The sequence below is a fragment of the Natator depressus genome, chromosome 6, assembly GCF_965152275.1.
Source record: "Natator depressus isolate rNatDep1 chromosome 6, rNatDep2.hap1, whole genome shotgun sequence".
In the NCBI taxonomy this organism is placed as follows: Eukaryota; Metazoa; Chordata; order Testudines; family Cheloniidae; genus Natator; species Natator depressus.
In genome coordinates this window covers 43,486,173-43,509,027 of record NC_134239.1, presented here as the reverse complement: position 1 = coordinate 43,509,027, position 22,855 = coordinate 43,486,173, and the positions used below count along the sequence as shown (strand labels likewise).

The 22,855-nt window shown below is 43.4% G+C and overlaps 1 protein-coding gene across 3 annotated transcripts in view; it reads left to right on the top strand.

Moving 5' to 3' along the window:
• Positions 1-22,855, top strand: part of METTL15 (methyltransferase 15, mitochondrial 12S rRNA N4-cytidine) — a 204,033-nt gene that overhangs the window by 96,533 nt on the left and 84,645 nt on the right. For all 3 annotated transcript variants that reach the window (XM_074955160.1, XM_074955159.1, XM_074955158.1), the window contains one exon: positions 3,991-4,127. In XM_074955160.1, the coding sequence (XP_074811261.1) occupies positions 3,991-4,127 (137 nt within the window). The remainder of the gene's footprint in view (positions 1-3,990; positions 4,128-22,855) is intronic.

Genomic DNA, 22,855 nt, shown 5'->3' with positions numbered 1-22,855 from the left:
GCTGCAGTTTAGCCCTGCTAAAGTGCAGTACCCGCTGCACTGTACTCCAAAGGATAAGGTTGCATATGATACCTGGACATACACAAATCTTTAACCCTCCTGGGACCCTCCCTTCCACCACCCCTCCCAGTGCTGATGGGTTTTTTGTTTGTCTTTCTCCGCCGGTTGTTGTTTTTAATAAAATAATTGTTTTGGTTTGAAAGCAATCTTTATTCCGTTGATTGAAATCAAATAGAGCCCCGCAAAGCAACAGGCAGTTTTCTTAAACCTTCATAGTGCATCATCTGCACCAATCACAATCACCTCCTACCATTGCAAGCACTGCACTTCTGAGCATAGCAGCAAATATTAGTGGATTTCAGCTTCAAATTGCTGCCTCACGGCATCCCTGATACTTATGGCCCCACGCTGCGCCCCTCTAATAGCCCTGGTCTCTGGCTGCTCAAATTCAGCCTCCAGGTGCTGAGCCTCAGTAGTCCAGCCCTCAGTGAAGCTTTCACCCTTCCATTCACACATATAATGGCGCGTACAGCACGTGGCTATAAGCATAGGAAAGCACGTGGCCATAAGCATTGGCCAGGTCCAGCCTCCCATATAGGCAGCGCCAGCAGTCCTTTAAAAAACCAAAAGCACACTCAACAGTCATTCTGCACTTGCTCAGCCTGTTCTTGAACCCTCCTTGCTGCTGTCAAGGTGCCCCATCTATGGCTTCAAAAGCCACGGCATTAATGGGTAGGCAGGATCTCCTGGGATCACAGTGGGCATTTTGACTTCCCCCTACAGTGATCTTCTGGTCCGGGAAGAAAGTCTCTGCTTGCAACTTCCAGAACAGGCCAGTGTTCTGAAAGATGCGTGAGTCATGCACCTTTCCGGACCAGCCTGCATTAATGTCCGTGAAACGCCCACAGTGATCCACAAGCGCATGGAGAACCATAGAGAAATACCCCTTCCGATTAATGTACTTGGTGACTGGGTGGTCTGGTGCCAGAATTGGAATATGTGTGCCATCTGTTACCCCTCCGGAGTTAGGGAAGCTCATTTGTGCAAAGCCATCCACAATGTCATGCACATTGCCCAGAGTCACAGTCTTTCAGAGCAGGATGCGATTAATGGCCCTGCACACTTCCGTCAATACGAGTCCAGCGGTTGACTTCCCCACTCTGAACTGGTTAGTGACCAATCAGTAGCAGTCTGGAGTAGCCAGTTTCCACAGTGCAATCGCCACACGCTTCTCCAACGACAGAGCAGCTCTCATTCTCGTGTCCTCGCACCGCAGGGCTAGGGTGAGCTCATCACACAGTCCCATGAACATGGCTTTCCACATCTGAAAGGTCTGCAGCAACTGCTCGTCATCCCAGACGTGCATGACGATGTGATCCCACCACTCAGTGCTTGTTTTGTGAGCCCAAAAGCAGCATTCCACTGTGGTTTAGCACCTCCGTGAATGCCATAAGCAATCTCATGTCGTATCTACTATGTGAGATCAATGTTGAACTGCTCTTGCCTTTGTAGTGTAAGGAATAACTACACTGCCGCTCATGACGTGTTAGTGAGAGCGAGCAGCATATTGGTCAACAGTGCAGATCCATTCAGGCAGACCAAAGAGGCAAAGCACGCAGTACACAAACTGTTGAAAGATGGCACCAAATGCGGATGGACGCACAGGATGGGATTGCTGGGATGCGAAGCAATGCATCATGGGCATTGGGACAGGACCCAGGATGCCCTGTGACCCCCCACCTTCCCACAACTCTTAGCGGCAGAAGAGGAAGAGATGCTCTGTGGGATAGCCGCCCAGAGTGCATTGCTCCAAATATCACTGCAAGTGCTGCAAATGTGAACATACTATTGCATAGGCAGCTGACAGCATGAACACACAACAGTGGTTTCCCTTCAGTGCTCTCTGAGCGGTGCTGTAACTGCCGGCTGTGTAACTCTGCCAGCGTAAACATACCCTAATACCCCATCTCCTGCATTATCTGTTAAGGCATTGATCTACAAGCAGTCAAGATAATTTTTTTCTGAGTTATCAGTGACTTGGAAACAGGTTAGTCCATTTTTATATAGAGTACTACCCCCCCCTCCTTTTTGCCCTCTTGATCCTTCCTAAATAGCTCATAACCATTGATTTTAAAATTCCATTCATGGGAATCATCCCACCAGGTTTCAGTAATACCAACTTGATCAAATTTATGCTTATAAATCAGCAGTTCTAATTCCTCTTGTTTGCTACCAAGACTCCTAATGTTAGTGTATAGACAGTGCCTGGATTACAGTGTCTCTGTACATTTGCTCCTTTAGATAGGCTGTTCCTTGAAAGCTACCAATTTTTCTTTCCTGTTTTTCTGGAAGCCTCTAATGTTGGAATGATTCACATGTTCAGTGTAGAAGGGGTACAAGTACAAGCTGCAGACCACTGGTCCAAACATCAATTATTTTCTTTTTCTTCTATAGGACTCTGCTTAGCTGCAAGGAAACCTGCCATGCAGCTGAACCCAAGCAGTGTGTAGCCTTTGAATGAGAAATAAGAAGAGGTGCAGTGAGAGAGAAGGAGAGAGATTCAGGGTGCAAAAAGGAAAAATATACTTAGGAAAGGGGGAAAAAATGAAAAGGGGTGTCATAAATATAAAGGGAAGGGTAAACCCCTTTAAAATCCCTCCTGGCCAGAGAAAAAATCCTCTCACCTGTAAAGGGTTAAGAAGGTAAAGGTAACCTCGCTGGCACCTGAACAAAATGACCAATGAGGAGACAAGATACTTTCAAAAGCTGGGAGGAGGGAGAGAAACAAAGGGTCTGTGTGTCTCTTGATATGCTGCTTTTGCCGGGGATAGAACAGGAATGGAGTCTTAGAACTTTTAGTAAGTAATCTAGCTAGGTACGCGTTAGATTATGATTTCTTTAAATGGCTGAGAAAAGAACTGTGCTGAATAGAATGACTATTTCTGTCTGTGTGTCTTTTTTGTAACTTAAGGTTTTGCCTAGAGAGATTCTCTATGTTTTGAATCTAATTACCCTGTAAGGTATCTACCATCCTGATTTTACAGGGGTGATTCCTTTACCTCTATTTACTTCTATTTCTATTAAAAGTCTTCTTGTAAGAAAACTGAATGCTTTTTCATTGTTCTCAGATCCAAGGATTTGGGTCTGTGGTCACCTATGCAAATTGGTGAGGATTTTTACCAAACCTTTCCCAGGAAGTGGGGTGCAAGGGTTGGGAGGATTTTGGGGGGAAAGACGTGTCCAAACTACGTTTCCCAGTAAACCCAGTTAGAGTTTGGTGGTGGCAGTGGATATTCCAAGGACAAAGGATAAAATTAATCTGTACCTTGGGGAAGTTTTAACCTAAGCTGGTAAAAGAAAGCTTAGGAGGTTTTCATGCAGGTCCCCACATCTGTACCCTAGAGTTCAGAGTGGGGGAGGAACCTTGACAAGGGGAATAAAAAGCAGATGCAGAAAAATGGAAAGAGACAAGAGACAGCTTTAGTAGTGGCAGGATGTGACGTGTGGGGACAGGTCTGCGAGGGAGTTTATTTGCCAGCCCATCACAAGTTGGGATCCAAAAAAGAAGTGAACCGCTGGTGTTTTGTACATACCCATCATATTTCCTTTAAAGCACAATCATACAAGTTGCTGAGTAAATTCTGTGTAGTGCTTAGACCCTTCAACCTCCTTTGAAGTCAGGAAGAAGGGGAAAGGGGAGATATGATGTTGCAGAGAAGCGACTGACCTCCTCTTGTGCATAGAAGCTCTCCTCCCTGTGGGATCACAATCTGAGCAAAAGAAAATAAATGTGAATTGGTCTGCTCTCTTCTTTGAAGCATGTTCAATGAAAATAGCTTTAAAATGTTTTTAAAAAAGCTTGTGAAATGGATTTAATATTTATTCTTCCACACCATATTAGAGAGGTTAACTAGAAAAGGCTTAAATCAACAGTAGGTTTCTTTACCTTGTACTATTAAGTAACAGTATTATTTCTTTTGCATTCAACAGCGTATGCTTGATATGACGTTTGGAGCAGGAGGTCATACTAAAGCCCTTCTACAGAAAGTAACTGATATTACAATATATGCACTAGACAGAGACCCAGCAGCTTATAAAATAGCTCAACAACTTTCAGAATCATATCCGTAAGTAGAATTCTGCTTTTCTTGCCTTATCTATGGTATTTATGGGGCGTCAAACACCATACTTTATCTTTTGTGTATAAATGTAAATGGTTATAGTACTACGGTATGTGCATATTAGTTTCATTAAAAGAAAGAAACCTACCTTAAGTCACTTTTGACTTTTTTGCATGTAAGGCTTAAATTTTTATGAGACTACTTGAATTTAATGCATTTTCTCTGCTGCTGCTACTTGCCCTGTGTGCTTTAGCTAGTCACTACAGGCTTTAAAACTGAGTGTGATCAGTTTAATTTGGGATTATTCTAGTAAGAATCTTGCATTTAAAAAAAATTGTATTTCACACCAAATTAATTTTGCCACAAAAGAAATCTTTCACAACAAACAAGAAATTGATTTAATAAAAGTTTAGTTTTTAATTAAATAATGATCTAATTTAGCTGTGACTCATTTACACTAGACAGATTCATAAAAAACAAATAAAGATAATTTACTGAGTTTCAGTATTATATTTCCTGCTGTACTTTGTGACTTGTGCAGCTGGCTTCAGAATGTAGTCATCAAGTAAACAAGGCCACAATCTTGCGTCACAGGATCTGCTAGCACAGACTCCTTTGCCCATGTATTACTCAGATTTTAATTTGCTAGGCAGAAAAGGACAGGAAATACAATAGTGCTCTGAAGAAATAATTAATAATTTCTTTGCTAATATTTCAAATGTTATATTCTTTGATTCTTTCTTCTTGTAAAGAGGTGACTTATTCAAATCTATGGCAAAAATGCTTTTAGATTAAATGTTGCAGTCTTTCAACTTCCTTTCCCTTTGTTGCACATAACATTTATTGTGTTTTCCCATTGAAATTTAATTTAGTTTATATGTGCAATTCACATCTCACTTGTAACACAAACGTCTTTTTTTTTTTTTTAATTCTGAAACTCTTAATGTTCATCCCAAAGCTAACAAATTACAATAATTACATTAGTACAGGTGACTGGGATAGATTACATAGTTTATTTCTTGATATCATTTGGTGAAATCACATTCTGAAGCATGAACACTATCTCTGTTCACTCAATGTTATGCTTGATATTTATGCTGCCCCACATATCAGTACCACATTACTATTTGGAGTTCCAGGAGACCTATTTCCTTGCTTCATAGAACTTACAGGTATCTATTTGTAAACTCATCAGATGACATGAATAATTAAAATTATCTTCAAAAAGGAGTCAACTCTTTGAACTTGCCTCGGAAGCAGTGACTGACTGGGTATGTGAAAACAGCCAGAATAGTGGAGAGGAAACAGGAATAGATGAAGAAGAAGAGGTGAGAGGCAAGGGACAAGAAGCAGATGGGGGAGGAGAATTAGGAGCCAAGATGGTTTACAGTTCATGGGAGATTCTGGAAAATATATTGGAAACTGAGAAGCCAAGTACACAACTGGAGAGCACAAAAGACAGAAGGAATTCTCAGAATCAGAGCCTGTTTGTCAAATAGGCAGACCAGATGAAGTATATGGGGGCAGCAGAACATTATTTTGTGGGTAACTGTGGGCTGAGAGGGAGCAGACATATGCTGTGTTGCCTGGAGTAGTGGTAGTTTGGTGAAAGTAGATCAAAATATTAACCAGGCAGCTTACCAGTGGTTGTCATCATACGTTTCAGTGGTGTGTGCTGATGTGGCATTGCTTCCTCTTCAACGATGGGCCAAAGTAAAGGGAAGAGAATGAGAACAAAATAACAAGGTAACTGGAGGCAATTTGGCCACGGTCAGCCAAACAGAGTGTGTATGCATACTTGCACATAAATGTGTGCAGCTGAGTAGGCACATTTCTAAAAACATTATTGTTTGACTTGACCAGGATGTGGAAATTGTGTTGGTATAAAAAACAAATAAAACTGAAGTGCCTGGGAGCTTGTTCTGGAAAAACTGTTTTTTCAGGGAAAGGAAACTTCCTGCATTTTAGAAGACTTTACAATATTTCAAAAGAGATTTTATGTACAGTCTCTGTATAACCTGTGTAATAGATTTATCTTTCTTCCAAAGAAGAGAGGAGGGACAGATCCTCCTTTAGAGGAGAGGAGACAGGTGGCTTGGGCGTCTCTTCTTCATACATTCTCCACAACCGCAAAGATGCTTCTGCTTTACTGTTGAAAGGCTAGGGGCTTCAGAAATGACTCAGACAGCCATCAACACTCCTCTTGCTTCCGCTTCAGTTCCCCTAGCTGTTGAACCCTCACCTCGTAGCCCAAGATGACTTCTGGAAGTGCAGAACTCTCCAAGTCAGGCAGAGGAAGGAGAGTTTTTTTTCTCCAAGTCTAACAGAGAGAAGGATTAGATCTGCTTCTCCTTACTTTACTGCTGGTCATTATTACCCCAGGCTTGACCCTGCTCAGCAGCCATTATATCAAGGGGGAGGACAGTCCAGACATACAATCCATTAACAGCCTTCGTCTTGATATTACATTGGGATAGGGAGCAGACCCAATGCCTCTGATTTTAATTGCCACGACAGATCAGAGAACAGCAGATAGTGCAGTGTGACAGGGTCGGGCCAGATGGCTACAGGAGAGTAATAGAAGGCAGATATATTAGCCCCAGGCTAAGTAGGTCCCTTTTCCGTGGGTAAGGGAACTGGGAAGGTTCCAGAACAATCATGAACCTTCTGGAGACAGTTAAGACAGACAGGCTGATTAGAACACCTGCAGCCAATCAAGAAGCTGCTAGAATCAATTAAGGCAGGCTAAATCAGGGCACCTGGGTTTTAAAAAGGAGCTCACTTCAGTTTGTGGTGTGCATGTGAGGAACTAGGAGCAAGAAGCACGAGCAGCTGAGAGTGAGAACACGGACTGTTGAAGGACTGAGGTGTACAAGCATTATCAGATGCCAGGAGGAAGGTCCTATGGTGAGGATAAAGAAGGTGTTGGGAGGAGGCCATGGGGAAGTAGCCCAGGGAGTTGTAGCTGTCGCACAGCTGTTCCAGGAGGCGCTCCAGACAGCTGCATTCCACAGGGCCCTGGGCTGGAACCCGGAGTAGAGGGCGGGCCTGGGTTCCCCCCGAATCCTCCCAACTCCTGGTCAGACACAGGAGGAGTCGACCTGGACTGTGGGTTCAGAAAAACGGCCAAGCTGAGGGCTGCTGTGAAGCTCCAAGGCGAGCAAATCCTCCAATAAGCTCAAGACCCACCAAGGTAGAGGAGGAACTTTGTCACAGCAGATTACAACAATCCTATATTAACACTGTAAATAGTTAGTTAAATACAAAATAGCTACTTTAAAATACTTAATTTAGGTTGCAAAGTCAAGTATTTGAGTTAGGAAGTGCCAGATTTTGGGGTGTAATCTTAATTTTGCCTCCTTGTGAATCCATCCTAGCCACTGAAGGAGGTCCTATTGAATAATAGTATGTAGTAATGTAATCAAGACTATCATAATACATACACACAAGGGAGGTGAATTAGGGTTACTCAGGCAACCTTTCTTCTGGCATTTCTTAACTTTTCAGTGCTTCACTTTTCAACCCCAAACAACGTTCTTTTGATTCAGCTTTTTAAATGTAATTACTAGCTTTCTTTTAAAGGAAGATAGTTTGTGTGCAACACTCTGAATGAATCATCAGTAGTTTGAAAGCTGAACCTTCAGCACTGCAGCAGATGCTGCTACTGCTTGAGGTACAGGACTAATTAGATTAGCTGACATCAGGAGAAGGTTATTATCCCAAAGTGGAATGGATCTCTGGGTCCAAGTGTTGGGGTCCAATGAGTGTGGAGCTGGGAGAAGCCTGACCATTCTGACTCTCCACCCCTGGGAATTGGCATTCCTATCCTGTATGGTGATCCCAAAGTGGGAATTGGCCACCAGCACCACATGATGGGTCTTAGGGGTGGTTGAAGGAAGCCTGGCCTCTCTCTTCCCAACTTTGGGATTTCTGTCTCCATATGGAGCCCCCAGTGTGGTGGTAAGAACAGGACTGGAAAGTTATGGGAGGAAGTCCAGCAAGGGTTCTGTTCCCCTCCCTCCCCCCAGTAGGTGTGGGTTTCCTGCCCTATGTGATGCCCATATGCTGAGTCCTGGAGAGGGCAGAGGCTGGCTTTTCTCCCTCCTCTCACCACACAGGCAACAGCTACTTAAACAGCTCCCACATGTTCTCTGTATGTTCATGATGGCATTAGCTCAGTTTGACGCCATGTCTACTACATGGGCGCTATGGTGGCACAGGTACGGCTCCATAGCTATGCCTGTATAACACGGTAGCATAGTCACAGACCACTGATGGAAACGACCTCCCTGACTCACAAGGGTGCCACTATAATAGCAAAACCTTTCCTGTTAAGTTTTCTTTACCATTTTGTATAGAAGTATCACAAAAGGAAATAAATAGACTCAGCTAGTCCAAATCTTAAATCCAGGAGATCAGGGCAGCATTCACAAAACAAAGCGGAAGACACCCACGCTGCTCTATAGATCGATAGTCCTGTGACTTAAAGTCCATTTTCCCCTAATGAACAGATATCCTACTCAGCCTGTTTTCTGGGGGAGTTTGCTTTCCCAACTAGATGAAAAGATTTTAGAAGTGCCAGGTATTGTTCTACCCATAGAAACAGATACTGTATTTGTTTCCAAAGTGGCATTCTCTTTTCCCATCCCTTCTTCACTTTTGTTTACATAAGTCATTCTGATGTCTAATCACAGAATTACAGCTGATGTAATTTATGATGACAATGTGAAATGCAGAACGGCTTCCTCACTCCTCTTCATGTCAATAAAGCTATTCATATGGGTGCTGAAGTTGAGGCTCTCAACACTATAGACTCATGTCCATCAAAAGATTCTTTCTGAAGTAGCGTACCTCGCAATCACTGTTTGAGAAATCACTACTTGACTAGCTGAGACAGAATTAAATCACACACTTAAATAGTACAGAACATACAGATGCAGTCTTGTGTTTTTTGTTTTTTTTTTCTCTCTACATCTTCCATTTATACAGCATTGGAATGAACTGATGAGTCATTTCTCCAGAGAGATAAGAAATGTATCTATCTTGTGCAGTAGTTTATGTTCATAATTCAGAGTGCCATCTTTAAGTAGAAAAACTGTTTCCTTATGGCATACACAGCTTTTAATCTCACTGGCTTTGGGGTATCAATTCTGCTTCACAGTTGTAAATGAATGAGCATTTTTTGGTGTATGCATAAATTAAAATACATTTTGACTGGACTGTTCTTCAAGTGCTTGATCATATACATTCCATGTTAGGTGTGTGTGTGCCACGTGCACTGTTGCGAGAGATTTTCCCTCGGTATCCATTCGGCTGGCTTTAGTGCCCTCTGGAGCCATGTGCTTATGTGCCAGTATAAGAGGCACCACCGGTCCTCACCCTCTCAGTTCCTTCTTACCACCCATGACGGTTGCTGAAATAACTCTTCTTACCCTGGCAAGGCTTCTTCCTAGTGATTTTTGGACTCCTCCTTAATTCATCGTTATCATAGTTTAGTGTATATAGTTTTTACTGGTAGAGTTAGTGTATATAGTTAATTCTTATCATCGAGGGACGACTTTGCCCCAGGGGCCGGGCATGCCCCAGTCCCCAGACTTCAAGCCTTGTGCTTCTTGTGGCAAACCTATGCCCGTGAGTGACCTGCAGTCTTGCTGCTTAAAGTGCTTGGGGGAAACCCATGTGAGGGACAAGTGCCATATCTCTTGGGGCTTCAGACCCCACAATAAAAAGGACAGAAATATCAGACTGAATGCTTTTCCTCATGGAAGCCAACCTCAGATCAGTCTTCAGCTACGTATCTCCAACCAGCAGGCTTTGCTAGGGAGATACGATTTTAATCTGTGGGACTCCCTGACTAAATTCAAAAACTCCCTTCCACACCGCCTCTTACGATCCCTCTTCAAGGACCCTTCTCACGAGCAACTCCTCATTCAAGAGATCGAGAGCCTCCTGTGCCTGGGGGCGGTAGAGGTGGTCCCTTGGGACATGAAAGGAAAAAGGTTCTATTCCCGCTACTTCCTTATCCCGAAGGCAAAAGGAGACCTCAGACCCATCCTGGACCTGCGTTGCCTCAAAAAGTTGAAGTTTCACATGGTCTCCCTGGCCTCCGGCAGGCAGAATAGGAAATGCCATCATTTTTGTTCACTGCATGCACATAGCCCAGGATCCCTCTCCAATGCCTATCATGATAGCTCGGGTGTAACTCAAGCTGCTTGGTCACATGGCTGCTTGTACTTATATGGTTCAGCACACAAGGCTGTGCCTCAAGCTCCTCCAGATGTGGCTACCATCAGTATACCACTTGGACTTGTGCTCATGGTCCCTCCCTTGATCCTTACCTCCCTGGACTGGTGGAAAGACCTGAGATCAGTGATGATGGGGGGTGCCCCTTGCTATCTCTCTGATGTGTCAGACTTCGGGTGGGGAGCCCACCTCAACAATCTCAGGACTCGGGGCCTCTGGTCCCAAGATGAATTCTCCCTGCATATAAACATCAGGGAGCTCAGGGTCGTAGGCTTAGCATGCCAAGAGTTCCTCCCCCAGATCTCAGACAACATGGTGTAGGCCCTGACAGACAATACTGCAGCTATGTTTTACATCAACAAGCAGGGAGGGGCTCAATCTTCGGCCTTTTGTCAAGAGGCCATCCATCTGAGGTACTTCTGCATGAAGCATTCCATTAATCTCAAAGCGTCACATCTCCCAGAAGCCTGGAATGTACTGGCAGATCACCTCAGCAGATCCTTCTCCTCTCACCACGAGTGGTCCCTTCACCAGATTCATCTTCCAAAGATGGGGTCCTCCACCACCAGGCAGAACAGGAAATGCCATCAGTTTTGTTCACTTGCACGCACCCTCTCCAATGCCTTCCTGCTCTCATGGACAGACCACCCACTTTACAACTTTCCTCCAACCCTCTTGGTTCACAAGTACACCTAAAAATCAAATGGGACAAGGCAAGAATTATTCTGATAGTGCTGGCGTGGCCATGCCAGAATTGGTTCGATATGCTCCTGGATCTCTCAGTGGCAGCTGCATTCTTGATCCTACTCCATCCAGACCTGATTTCACAAGACCACGGATGGTAACTTCACCCAAACCTCGCCTTCCTGTATTTAACTGCAAGGATGCTACATACCTGAACCCTGAAAAACAGGTCTGCTTGGAACAGGTTCAGCAGATCTTGTTAAGTAGTAGAAAGCCTTTCACCAGAGCTACCTACTTGGCCAAGTGGAAGTGTTTCTCTTATTAAGCTTCTGAATGTGCTCTCTCTCCATCTTGATCTTCTCTCCAGTCTATCTTGGACCATTAAAGTGCATTTGGCAGCCATCTCAGCCTTCCACCCTCCAGTGAACAGCAAGTCAGTGTTCTCCCAAGAGATAACAGTTCGGTTTCTCAAGGGGCTGGAGAGACTCTACCCTCATGTCCATGAGCTGACTCCCACATGGAACTCAAGGTTCCCTCCTTCAAGCCATTAGCATCATGCTCCCTGACATTTCTCTCCTGAAAGGTCACCTTCCTGGTGGTGATTATCTTGACCAGAAGGGTCTCTGAGAGCAAGGCCCTTATGTCAGAGCCACCCTACAAAGTGTGCTTCCAAGGACAAGGTCCAACTGCGCCCCCATCCAGCCTTCCTGCCAGAGATGGTGTCACAGTTCTATAACAACTAGGTCATTTTCTTCCCAGTCATCTTCCTGAACCGTCTCAAGAACTCCAAGGAATGATGGCTTCACTTGTTACACATTAGGCGGGCCCTTGCCTTTTATATATGCAACTCTTTGTAGCAATAGCAGAAAGGATAAGAGTGGTTCCTGTGTCAACCCAAAGGATCTCATCCTGGATAACCACATGTATTCAAGCTTGCTACAAGCACGTGAATGTCCTGCCTTTGGCTATCTTAATCGATCATTGCAGAAGAGCCCAGTCTTTATCAGCAACGTTCCTCACACAGGTCACAATCCAGGACGTCTGCAGAGCCACAACCTAGTTATCAGATAGTTAGATAGTAACCTAGTTAGAGATACTTTCGTGTCTCACTATGCTATTATCCAACAGGCCTGAGACAACGCCAGTTTTGGAAGAGCAGTGTTGCAGTCACCATGTCCATGAATTCTGAACCCATCTCCTGTGGTACTGCTTGCGAGTGACCTAACATGGAGTGGACCCGAGCAAGCACTCAAAAAAAAAAAAAAAAAAAAAAAGGTTACTAACCTTGTTGTTTGAAATGTGTTGCTCATGTCCATTCCACGACCCATCCTCCTTAGCCATCTGTCGAAGTTAACCGGTAAGAAGGAACTGAGAGAGTGCAGGGCTAGCAGCTCCCCTTATACTGGCACATAAACGCACAGCTCCAGAGGGTGCTAGAGTTGGCCCAATGGATACCACTAAGATAAAAATCTCCAGCAACGGTGCACGCAGCACACACCCACCCAACATGGAATGGACAAGAGCAACATATCTCAAAGAACAACAGTTACGAAAGGTTAGTAACCTTTTATGGTCTGTGATCAGTTGAGAAATGTTTTAATCAACTTTGAACTACAGTGGGGTGAGGGCAAGAACACCAAATGCAGTGCAGTTCACTCTCCTAATCTGTCAAACACTTTTGCTTGCATTGATTGGGCATCAGTTATACATGACGCCTCTGAGAGATAACAAGGGATGGTCTAGATCGGGGTGGCCAACCTGAGCCTGAGAAGGAGCCAGAATTTACCAATGTACATTGTCAAAGAGCCACAGTAATACGTCAGCAGCCCCCCATCAGCTTTCCCTCACACCGCTCCCAGCACCTCCCGCCCACCAGCAGCCCCACCAATCAGCGCTCCCCCCTCTCTCCGCACACCTCCAAATCAGCTGTTTTGTGACGTGCAGAAGGCTTTGGGGGGAGGGGAGCGAGGGCATGGAAGGCTTAGGGGAGGGGGCAGGAATGTGTGGAGTGGGGGCAGGGCCTGTGGCAGAGCCAGGGGTTGAGCAGTGAGCACCCCCCGGCACATAGGAAAGTTGGCGTGTGTAGCTCCAGCCCCGGAGTCGGTGCCTATACAAAGAGCCGCATATTAACTTCTGAAGAGCCACAGGTTTGCCACCCCTGGTCTAGATAATGCTTAGTCCTGCCTTGAGTGCAGGGGACTGGACTAGATGACCTCTCAAGTTCCCTTCCCTTCCAGTTCTATGATTCTATGATGGTGTGAATTTGTTTCAAGTAAGCAGGAAGTTCGGTTGAAAGTGTCAAGTATTTATTTAAGTCTCAAGAGACGGGTTCTTCATGAACAGAATTCTTTTACTTCTGGCAGTGGCCAAGACATGGCCTAGCCGTAGATGATCCAATAGGCCTTTTTCATCCTGCCTAGTTGCATTTGCAGTAGTCAGTCCTAATTCTGTGGTCCTTAAGTGTTATTTAAAGTTGATTGCTATAGAATATTGTTTTTATTTGTTCTCATTTGACTATTTTAATAACCTTAGTAAAATCATATTTTAACTGTGGTTATTTTTCATGATTAATTTTTGCCCACACTGTAGAATCATGAATACTCAGCTATGAGACCATTATTGCTCAAACTGCAGAAATATGCCCAATGGTACAGTAAGAAAAGATAAGTAAAGCTAATTCATGGTATTTTTCTATAGTCAGCAATTGTAAGTGTAGTCTTCCTCATGCTGGGGCAAAAGACAGCTGGAACTGTAAATCACCAAGTAAGAACATTATATTCACAAAATAAAGAAAAAATAAATTTGTTCTTTGCATTATAAGTATGGCTTTTAGTACCTTGGTAATGATTTAGTAAGAAATAAAAAGTAAGCAGTGTACAGTTCTCACTTCAGTTCTTGCATACATTTAGCTCCTTTTCTGTTTCAAGATTAGTCAAGATTCTTCCCTTCCCCCCACCCCTGAAAAAAATGTACTGATGCTTTAATAAGGAAAAAATGGGTCAGATCCTGTTAGATATTCAGTGTGTGGGTGGGAATCCTTTGACATGCTTTCTGGGGAAGCCTCTAACTTGGCAATTGCTGCTGAAATTCCAGAAGAACAAGATAAAATTCTGTCAGCAGCAATATATATTACAAATAAACCCTTTTACGCCCACTGAAGGAAAGAGGCTAGAAAGGTGCCTGAAATCTAGCAATTAACCAGTATCATTGCATGCTTCTAAGGATGAGAAACCTACGCAGAGCTTACGCACAGGAGACAATGTGTTCTTTATATTACACTACTCTGTATAAGAAATCATGCCCCAGAAGTAAGAATAAGTAAAAGCAGTAATATAAAATTCCATACTTAAATGAACTATAATATATATTTTTATTGGCAATCTAAAGTGTTTGTGTGGTGGCGGTGGTTGAGGGTTTTAGTTTCAATGTGAAATTAAATTTATATGATTGGATAGAACTCTAAATTCAGTAGCTTTGAATGTCCAGGGAAAATTTAGAATACAGATTATAGTTCCGTAGAGGTAAACCAAAACAGTGTTTGTAAATTACAGTAAATGCATTTTAGTTAAACTTTTACCTATATGTTTGTGATTTTTATCTGTGTGTTCAGTGTTTTGTTTTTGATGCTTTACTTTGTAGGTTTGTTACTTTTGATTATAGGATGAAGGGTGATATATTTGTACTCTACAGGCATGACATATTGAAAGTAATCATGTTTATATGTATTATATACTACTGCTGTTACATTTAGCTCTAATCCTTTCTAAAGTAAAAGTTATCACTGTCTGTGCAAGCTAACTGGCTGTCTTCTTAATAAAGACAGGATAGATAAATTGATGGGAAAGTGCCATTAAGGTCTCTCAAGGTCACCTTCAAATGTCACTAAATTAAAGGCTAGTAGTGTTATTCTACTGTTTATTTTTTATCTTTCCCTAAAGGTTAAGTTGGGCTTCTTGGGTGCTACTCCCTCCTCTGTTGTCATTCTAAATTCCAGCTGTCTATCCTCCATCATGTATAGAGTATTGCTGCCTGCCTTCAGACATAAAATATCACCCCCTCCTTTAATACTTTCTCTGGTTCTCTATTCAACTCAGGGTTCAGTTCAAAATTCCCCTAATTAATAAAATGCCGTGTTGGCTTCAATCAACCTACTTCTAACAGACTTTACTTGCCTGTCCTCCCTTTCTACTCTCTGTGCACCCTTTATAGCCGGCCTTCCTCTGTCCCTTCTCAAAATTTCACCACTATTTGAGTAACAACCTTCTCCACTGCAGCCGTACTGTATATGTTTCATCCATCCTACAACCCTTTTTAAATCTCATTTTAACCTATGCTCAGCTATGCTTCTTAATTTCTCTTTCCCTTCACTTACTGACTTCATGATTTCATGCTTTAATTCACTGTGCAGTTTTTGAAAAAGTGTGTGCTAGATACTGGCCACTGTCCTAATATTTTATTCTATAAAGAGTTTGGGAATACAATTTATATTCAAGATGATTTATAAAAAAAAAAAAAAAAAGTTATGCTGCACTGACATAATCCGTAACAGTGATCTGTGGCCCTGAGCATGCTGGAAGCACAACAAACCTGGCATCCTATGCCAGCCGTTATTAGCCAAGCTATATTTCTCCAAAAAACAAAGGAAAGCAATTACTAAAAGGCCAAGTGGACTTCCCCTTCCTGTGCCTGCCTTCCATGCTGCTGCAAGGGAAGGACCTCCTTACCTGTCCCTGGTGGCCAATATATTCTGTAATAAGGGGAGAAAGAGGCAGGCCAGTCACCTACAGTGATATAAACCCTTAGACAGCAAAGTGAATTCTCCTGTGTCCTTCATTTAGGCCATTGGCCAGCAGTGTTTGAATCCTCCATCTTGTCCCATTAAGGCTTTTCCAAAACCCACCCCAAGGAATCTTCTGGCACACACTACTCAGAAGGATTTTCTATTCTAAAATGTGCCCTGTTGAACAGCTCCTATGATGGTGAACCAACCCATATATTAAATGGCAGAAAAAATTGTTAATGCAGAGTTAAGGTTGCCCGTCGATAGCCCGTGCCCTTCCACTATGTTGAGTGCAGCAAAACTCAAATGTGTGAAAACCAGGGAATATAGAGTTACGGTAAACATCCACGCAGCCTTAACTCCCATCCTCCCTCTGGAGTTATCAGTAGCTGTTTGGAATTACCTGAATGAACTCCAACTACATGCAGTGTGTTAGGTGTAGCTGTACTGAATGGTGGAGGAATAAGTTGGAGCAGCTTGGATGAGCTGTGATTGTGATCTCAGGAGCTCTGGTTCTGAGTCCCCCCCATGTGTGTTATCAAAGGAAGGAGACATATATGCAGCTTGATGTTCCAGTCCACATCATTTCAATGCACAATTGTGTAGGTTATGTCAGTAGCAGGGCACTGGGGTCTTCTTGCCATGGGTATTGTCAGCAGTGAGGTGAGATATGAGAGTGGTCTATGGATTTTATGATGAGTAGGGGAAGTATAGGTTTAGCTGCGTTCAAGTGTGAAAGGGCTGTAAAAGGGTATAAAATGGGTGTTTAAATTTTACAAGTGTGGTATTCTGTCAGGTGAGCAAGCTCAGTGTTTGAGCATAGGACAAGTGCCGCTAGCACCTGTCTATTCCAGTGAAAGGAAAAGTGGGAGTGTGTGTTGTGGGCATACTGGGGCATCGCTCAAAGAGGCAGAGATAAGGTTGTGTGGGCTTTACCTTCACTGCTTTTCAAAAGTTTGAGTTTTGCTAAATTTGATGTTCTAGAAGGTCATGAGCTATCACTGGGTAACCTTAAAGCTGTGTTAATGAAGATTTTTTAATTTAATTTCCTGCTGTTCTAAACAGAAATAAAAATGTTTTTTGGTAGGAGTTAATGGTCATGTAGGCAGTTGTAGTTTGCACCTACGTTTACAGGTGATATGCTACTGTGGCTAGGTAATAATCAGAATACCTGGCTTTTGTATAGTGCTTTTCAGCAGTAGATCTCAAAGCACTTTACATCATTATCCCCATTTTACACATGGTAAACTGAGGCACGGAGAGGCTCGTGGCAGAGCTAGGAATAGTCCCAGTCCAGTGTTTTTTCCATTGTGTATTTTCATCACATGCTTGCTGTGTGATTCCTCAGTTTTCCTCTCCCCACCCCCATACATTTTGTTATAGTGGAATGGGGATAATGTTCGTATTTTGAAATATTTGTTATGTATATTTGCTAACAGGGCTGGTAAAAGAAATCTCATCCATGCTCTAGGTTCCAAAATCTTGACCGTTTTATTACTTGGTTGTTACAGTAACTTCAGATGTTCAAGAGGAGACTGGTGTATCTCCCTCCTTGTCCACCTTCTGCCCCACTGATAACTGCAGCATGTAGCTCCCCCCCGGAACATTTCCAGCTGCCCCTCCCCTTCCCAGTCCATTAAGCCATTAGTTGGCACTCTAGAAGCCATTACCATTTAAGAAGTTGCTCCTTGCTGTTTCCTGCTCTATGCTACTACATGCACACATCACTGGCTTGCTGGAAGATTGCACACTACCTTGTTTATGTAACCTGAGCTGCACATTTAGCTCAGTCCCATTAGCCACCTCTGGCTGGGACTCCTGCCCTGCTTCAGCCAGCTTCCCCCAACCATGCCTCAGGTCTACCCACTCTGTCCTTCCTCCAGTCTGAACCCCTCCCCCAGGGGCAGCAGGTTTGTATACTTCTTGGTGGTGCCCAGAACAGGTCCAAGTCCCATACCCCCACACCTGCTTTGTAAGCCAATATATATTTTTCAAATAATGTAAATGTGAGGGCTCTGGGATGGGGGATGAGGGGTTTGGGGTGTGGGAGGGGCTTGGGCAGAGGGGTGGGGTGGGACCGGTGGTGAAGGGTTCATGGTGCAGGAGGGGGCTCAGGGCTGGGGCAGAGGGTTGAGGGGCATGAGGGCTCTGGCTAGAGGTGCGGACTCTGGGGTGGGGCAGGGCCAGGCTGGGGATGAGGAGTTTGGGGTGCAGGCAGATTGCCCCCAGCTGGGGCCAGAAAGGAGAACTCCCCCCAGCCCTCCCCCTGCTGCCAGCAGTGAGCTCCGGAGCCGGGGAGGAGCCCCCTTCTCCCCTCCCCCCCCCAGAGCACACTCACCTCACACCACTGTCACTGCATGTACTCCTAGGGCCCCCTCAGGTCCAGGAAGCCCCCTTGCCTCCTCTGTGGTGGGTGTAGGCTGCCATCATGTGTGTGCCTCCTCCCCTTCTGCTGCCCCTCATTGTAGCCTCACAGGGGTGGGGGAGGAGCAGTGACTGCAGGGGGGCCCTGTGCTGGTGGACGGTCCCACCAGAAAAGGGAAGTGTCCATCCAACCAAGGTGGAAGGGCAGGGGCAAGGTCAGCCTGCCCTGGCACTAGTGGTTGAGGAGCACTAGGACCCTTCAGTGGCAGTTGATTCCTGGAGTTGGCAGAGTGGAGCGTAGTGCAGAGCTGCAGGGGCAGCTGCCTGCTGTCCAGGGTGCAAGCAGGCACACTTGGGGGAGGTGTGTGGGGGCAGCAGGCCGGGCCAGGGGAGAGACCAGGCCCTGCACATTGGTGGAGCCAGGCCCCCAGCCCCTGAATAATTCTGGAGCATGGGCACCATAGGCCCATACAACTCGCCACTCCTGCCCTCCCCCCATGTCAGCCCAGTGCCCCTACCTCACACGGGTGATCTGTGTCTAGTTTCTGGAGTTTATATGTTTAAATTTGTGTTATCTTCAGCCCCTTTACCCCAGACCCTAACTCACACAAGGGGGCAGGGAAAGGGGCTCTGACCCCTGCAGAAGGGTAGGGCTCCCCTAGATTCCAGCACACATGGAAGGGAAGAATTCAAGGCTGACAGGCTAACTTCACCCCTAAACTCCCAATTTCTTCTGCTACCCCTTATTTGCCAACCCCTGCATCTTATCTGCTCCCACTTTGTACCCATCCCTGTAACCCCCCTAACATCCATTCCCTCAGTGCGATCCCAGCTCCTCTCAACCTTATTCCCTTCAACCCCAACATGGCCCTTCACTTCCTATTTTTCTTACAGAAATACTTTGATTACGTTTTCCCATAATTAACATCCCCACCTCCCTCAACAGAGACAGATGTTAGCAATATGCCTCCCAACCTTTTCCAGATTTTTGCCCAAGGTGGGACTCAAACTGAGACTACCTGGATCGGTCAGATTCAAAAGACTACTGCTTATCCCCTTGAGATATCCTGATGGTGAGAAACACTTCACTTTGAAGACTAACAGTCTTGTCAAGTCCTTTTTTCTATGCATGCTTAGCATAATCTATTAGGCGTAAGAATAAGCACCTGCTTGTGACGAGCCTAACCAGAGAGGCAAAATATTTTTCAAATACTGTTTTAATTTGCTTTCCACTAAAGGGCTGTTGGGAGCCATGCACTCTGTTGGGGTAACCTTCAAGCATTGGTGACTCTGATATGAGCCCTAGTTTGATCTGTGTGAGCAAAAATGGTCACCAGAATTTGTCAACTTTAAGAAAAAGCTGGTTTTGTGTGCGGGGGAAGGGGGGTGCTGTATCACCGGGACCTTTTTGTTCAAATGGCCTCAAATTTGAATCACTATCAAACACCGCCCCCACCATAAATTTCAAGGTAAATTTGAGTAACCTTCTAGATTTTAGAGCACTTAGAACAGCCAGACTTTAAATAGAAGGCTGGTCTTAACCTTAACTATAGCGAAGTTGTCTCTCTGCTATAATACATAGTGTAAAATGCTTTGGAGACCCATTTGAGGAAAGACAAAAACATAAATGTTAGATCATTGTAATTAACTAATCTTAACATTAAAGTATATCATAGTGGCACTGTTTCATCTACACTCAAATTCATTGACACCATAGTACAGAGGAAACTTAACATAGCAAATTAATTATTAAATGAAGGTGGCAGATTACCTTCTTGTTTTATTTATGGTATTTGAAGAGGAGAGAAAAAATTCAATTTTTGCTAGCAATTTTGTTGTAGAATCTTTATTCTGACCTGAAAAAATTTCCCCCTCCCAAGAAGCATATAATACAGTGTTCATCCTCTAAAGAAATTATTACAATTTACGTTACATGCAGGTGTTTAGTAATTGTATGTGCACTTATATCAACCCCTTCTTACATAACTAACTTCTCAGTTGTTCCTTGTTGGTTTTTTTCTGAGTCACTCTTAATTAATCAAGTTTGACCATTAAGAACCTACCAGTAGGAAGGAAGTACAATATAGTTGTGAAAGCTTTCTTACATGCATATATAAATGGTAGTACATTTCTGCTAGAGAAATGTCAAATTCAAGCTTGGTGTTTTCCCCTAAGGAATTAGATCAGCAGATTGGGAGTCAAGGGAGATCCAACATGGATATCATTGTAGGATCGGGGCCTTAATGTGTGATTTTGCTCAAAGTCCAAAGAGTTAATACCTCACTTCCCTTTTATAGGTCATTGGCAACTAAGCAGGGCAACATCTGTGTTGGCTTTTAAAGAACATCAGCAGTTCTTTTGGGTACTCTAGAAATCAAGATGGATATTGGCGTTTTCATTAAAGGGAGTAAGTAGATTTACTCTACATTGTGTGTCAGTTAAAATTGTAGATAAAACCACAAAAAACAAGAAAATGAAAGCCAAGCCATCTAACACATCTCTCTCTTCCTCCACCCAGAGACATTTCTCACCACTTGAACTGCTATACACCAGAAATGCACCATGAGCTAACATTGCAGGTAAATGCCTAGAGGGATTTTCAAAAGCACCAGAGCATTTTAGATACCTAATTCCCATTGATTAGGTGCATTGAAAATCCCACAAGGTGCCTGTCTGCAATTAAAGGTGCCTAAATACCTTTGAAAATCTGGCCCCACAACTTTAACTGTGTCTCAGTAAAGAGCCTCTCAGCCTGTTCTTTGTCTAAGATCTGCCATTCTGATGCAATACAGACATGGAACTAATAGGTCCTCTAGCTAATAGCCACAGTCAGGAGAACAAGGGAGCCAAGCAAGCTGGGGGTCTGTCAAAATTGCTCTAGTTCACTGGGTTGCATATCACAAAAAAACCCAGTGTTGTAGTGCTCTTAAATGTATTATGTTTTTCAACTGTTGCATTAGAACAGAAATGACTAACATAAAACCTGTTATCCATTGGCTACACCTGGCACAAAAGTTTAACGATGTTGAAAAATGCCTGTTTTTCCTTTGCTAAGGAATTTTAAAAATTATTACCAGAAACAGACCCTAACTCTCATTGATACAGGTTTTTTTGGACTTTCTATGGTCCACCGTTGATAAACAAAAGAAGCCTAAAAAATCATGTCTCACAAAATCAGTTTTCTTAAAGGTTTCATTAAAATTATTTATAACTATTAAAACTAAATCAATGAACAGATTTACTTGAAAAATCTTCAGAAAATTAGTCTTTATTCCTAGATTATGTGCTGTAAATCTGGGGATATTATGCTTTTTTCCTGGTCTAAACAAAAACTGAATCCAGCTTTAATTAGAGATACCCCCGCCTGAAGTGCAACAACCTGTGGAATAGAAACACAGCAATTGTTTAATAGAGTACACCAACACTATATTATTCATAATACTAATATTTACTGAGAATCAACAGGGTTATTGGTGCAGCACAGACAGAGGAAGATACCGTCCTTACCCCAGAGATTTTGTAATTTAAATGAAATATAGAAAAGAATACAGAGTAAAGGCAAAGTGAGAGGCACATTGAAGATCTAGTCTTTGAGAAGTGCAGTATTTTCTCTCTCTCTCTTTTGGGGGGATTAGTGATGAGTTCCACAAAACAGGTAGAGATTTGAAAAAGGAAAGGGTTAGTGACTGACACACACACACACTATTACAGTACAAGAACTGAAAAGGACTTTGGCCGAGGGAATCTGCAGGTTAATTTACATAGGCAGTATCTAGCTTGGACACTGATGAATACTCCAGCTTTTATGAAAATTATGTTTATTCATGGGTGCTTTCCAACCATTGATCTAAGGTACATAAATTTTCACTCTAAGCTTTCTGCTGTAATATCCTTTATAGTGGTTCCTCTTCTTTGAGTTATCAACGCTTCAGTCTCACCAGTGTTCCCTCCCAGTCTCACCTTCTCAAAACTGTTGTCACTGGTCAGAATTGGTTAGCCAGGGTCTCATAATCTTCCACTCATATCACTATATAAAAGTGATCAGCAAACAGCATATTCCAAGATGGATCTCTTCATATATTCTCACTTATCACATCTATGACAACTGCAAACAAAAAATGGCTCAATGCTGACCATGATGCAGTCCACCATTTACTGAGAATTCTCTGCTGTAGCCTCATTTGGGTTTGACTATGCTAGTTACTCCATTATACATATCCTTCTGGAACCCCACTCTGTTGCAAACTCCACCAAACTAATTTTCTTGGTATAAGATCATACAACTTCTCCAAGTCCACAAAAACCATGCCCAGTTACTATCTCTTTTCCCTAACCCTCTCCATGAAGATTTGTAAAGCAAATATGGCATCAGTTGTACTCCTTATCTGGCATAAATCCACATTTATCTTTCCAAATGTCAACTTGTTCCACGCATGTGCTTTTTCAATAATCTTCTCCCATACTTTCATAGCATGGGATGTCAGCTTAATTAGGCAATAATTAGCACATGTTGTAATATCTCCTTTATATTTAAAAATGGACACCACAAAGCTTTTACGCCATCGATCTGGCATTTTCTCTTTTGTAAGAATATGATTGAATAGATTTGTACAGTACATGACACCTTCCTCATCCAGTGACTTCAGCATATTTTTTTCTGGCC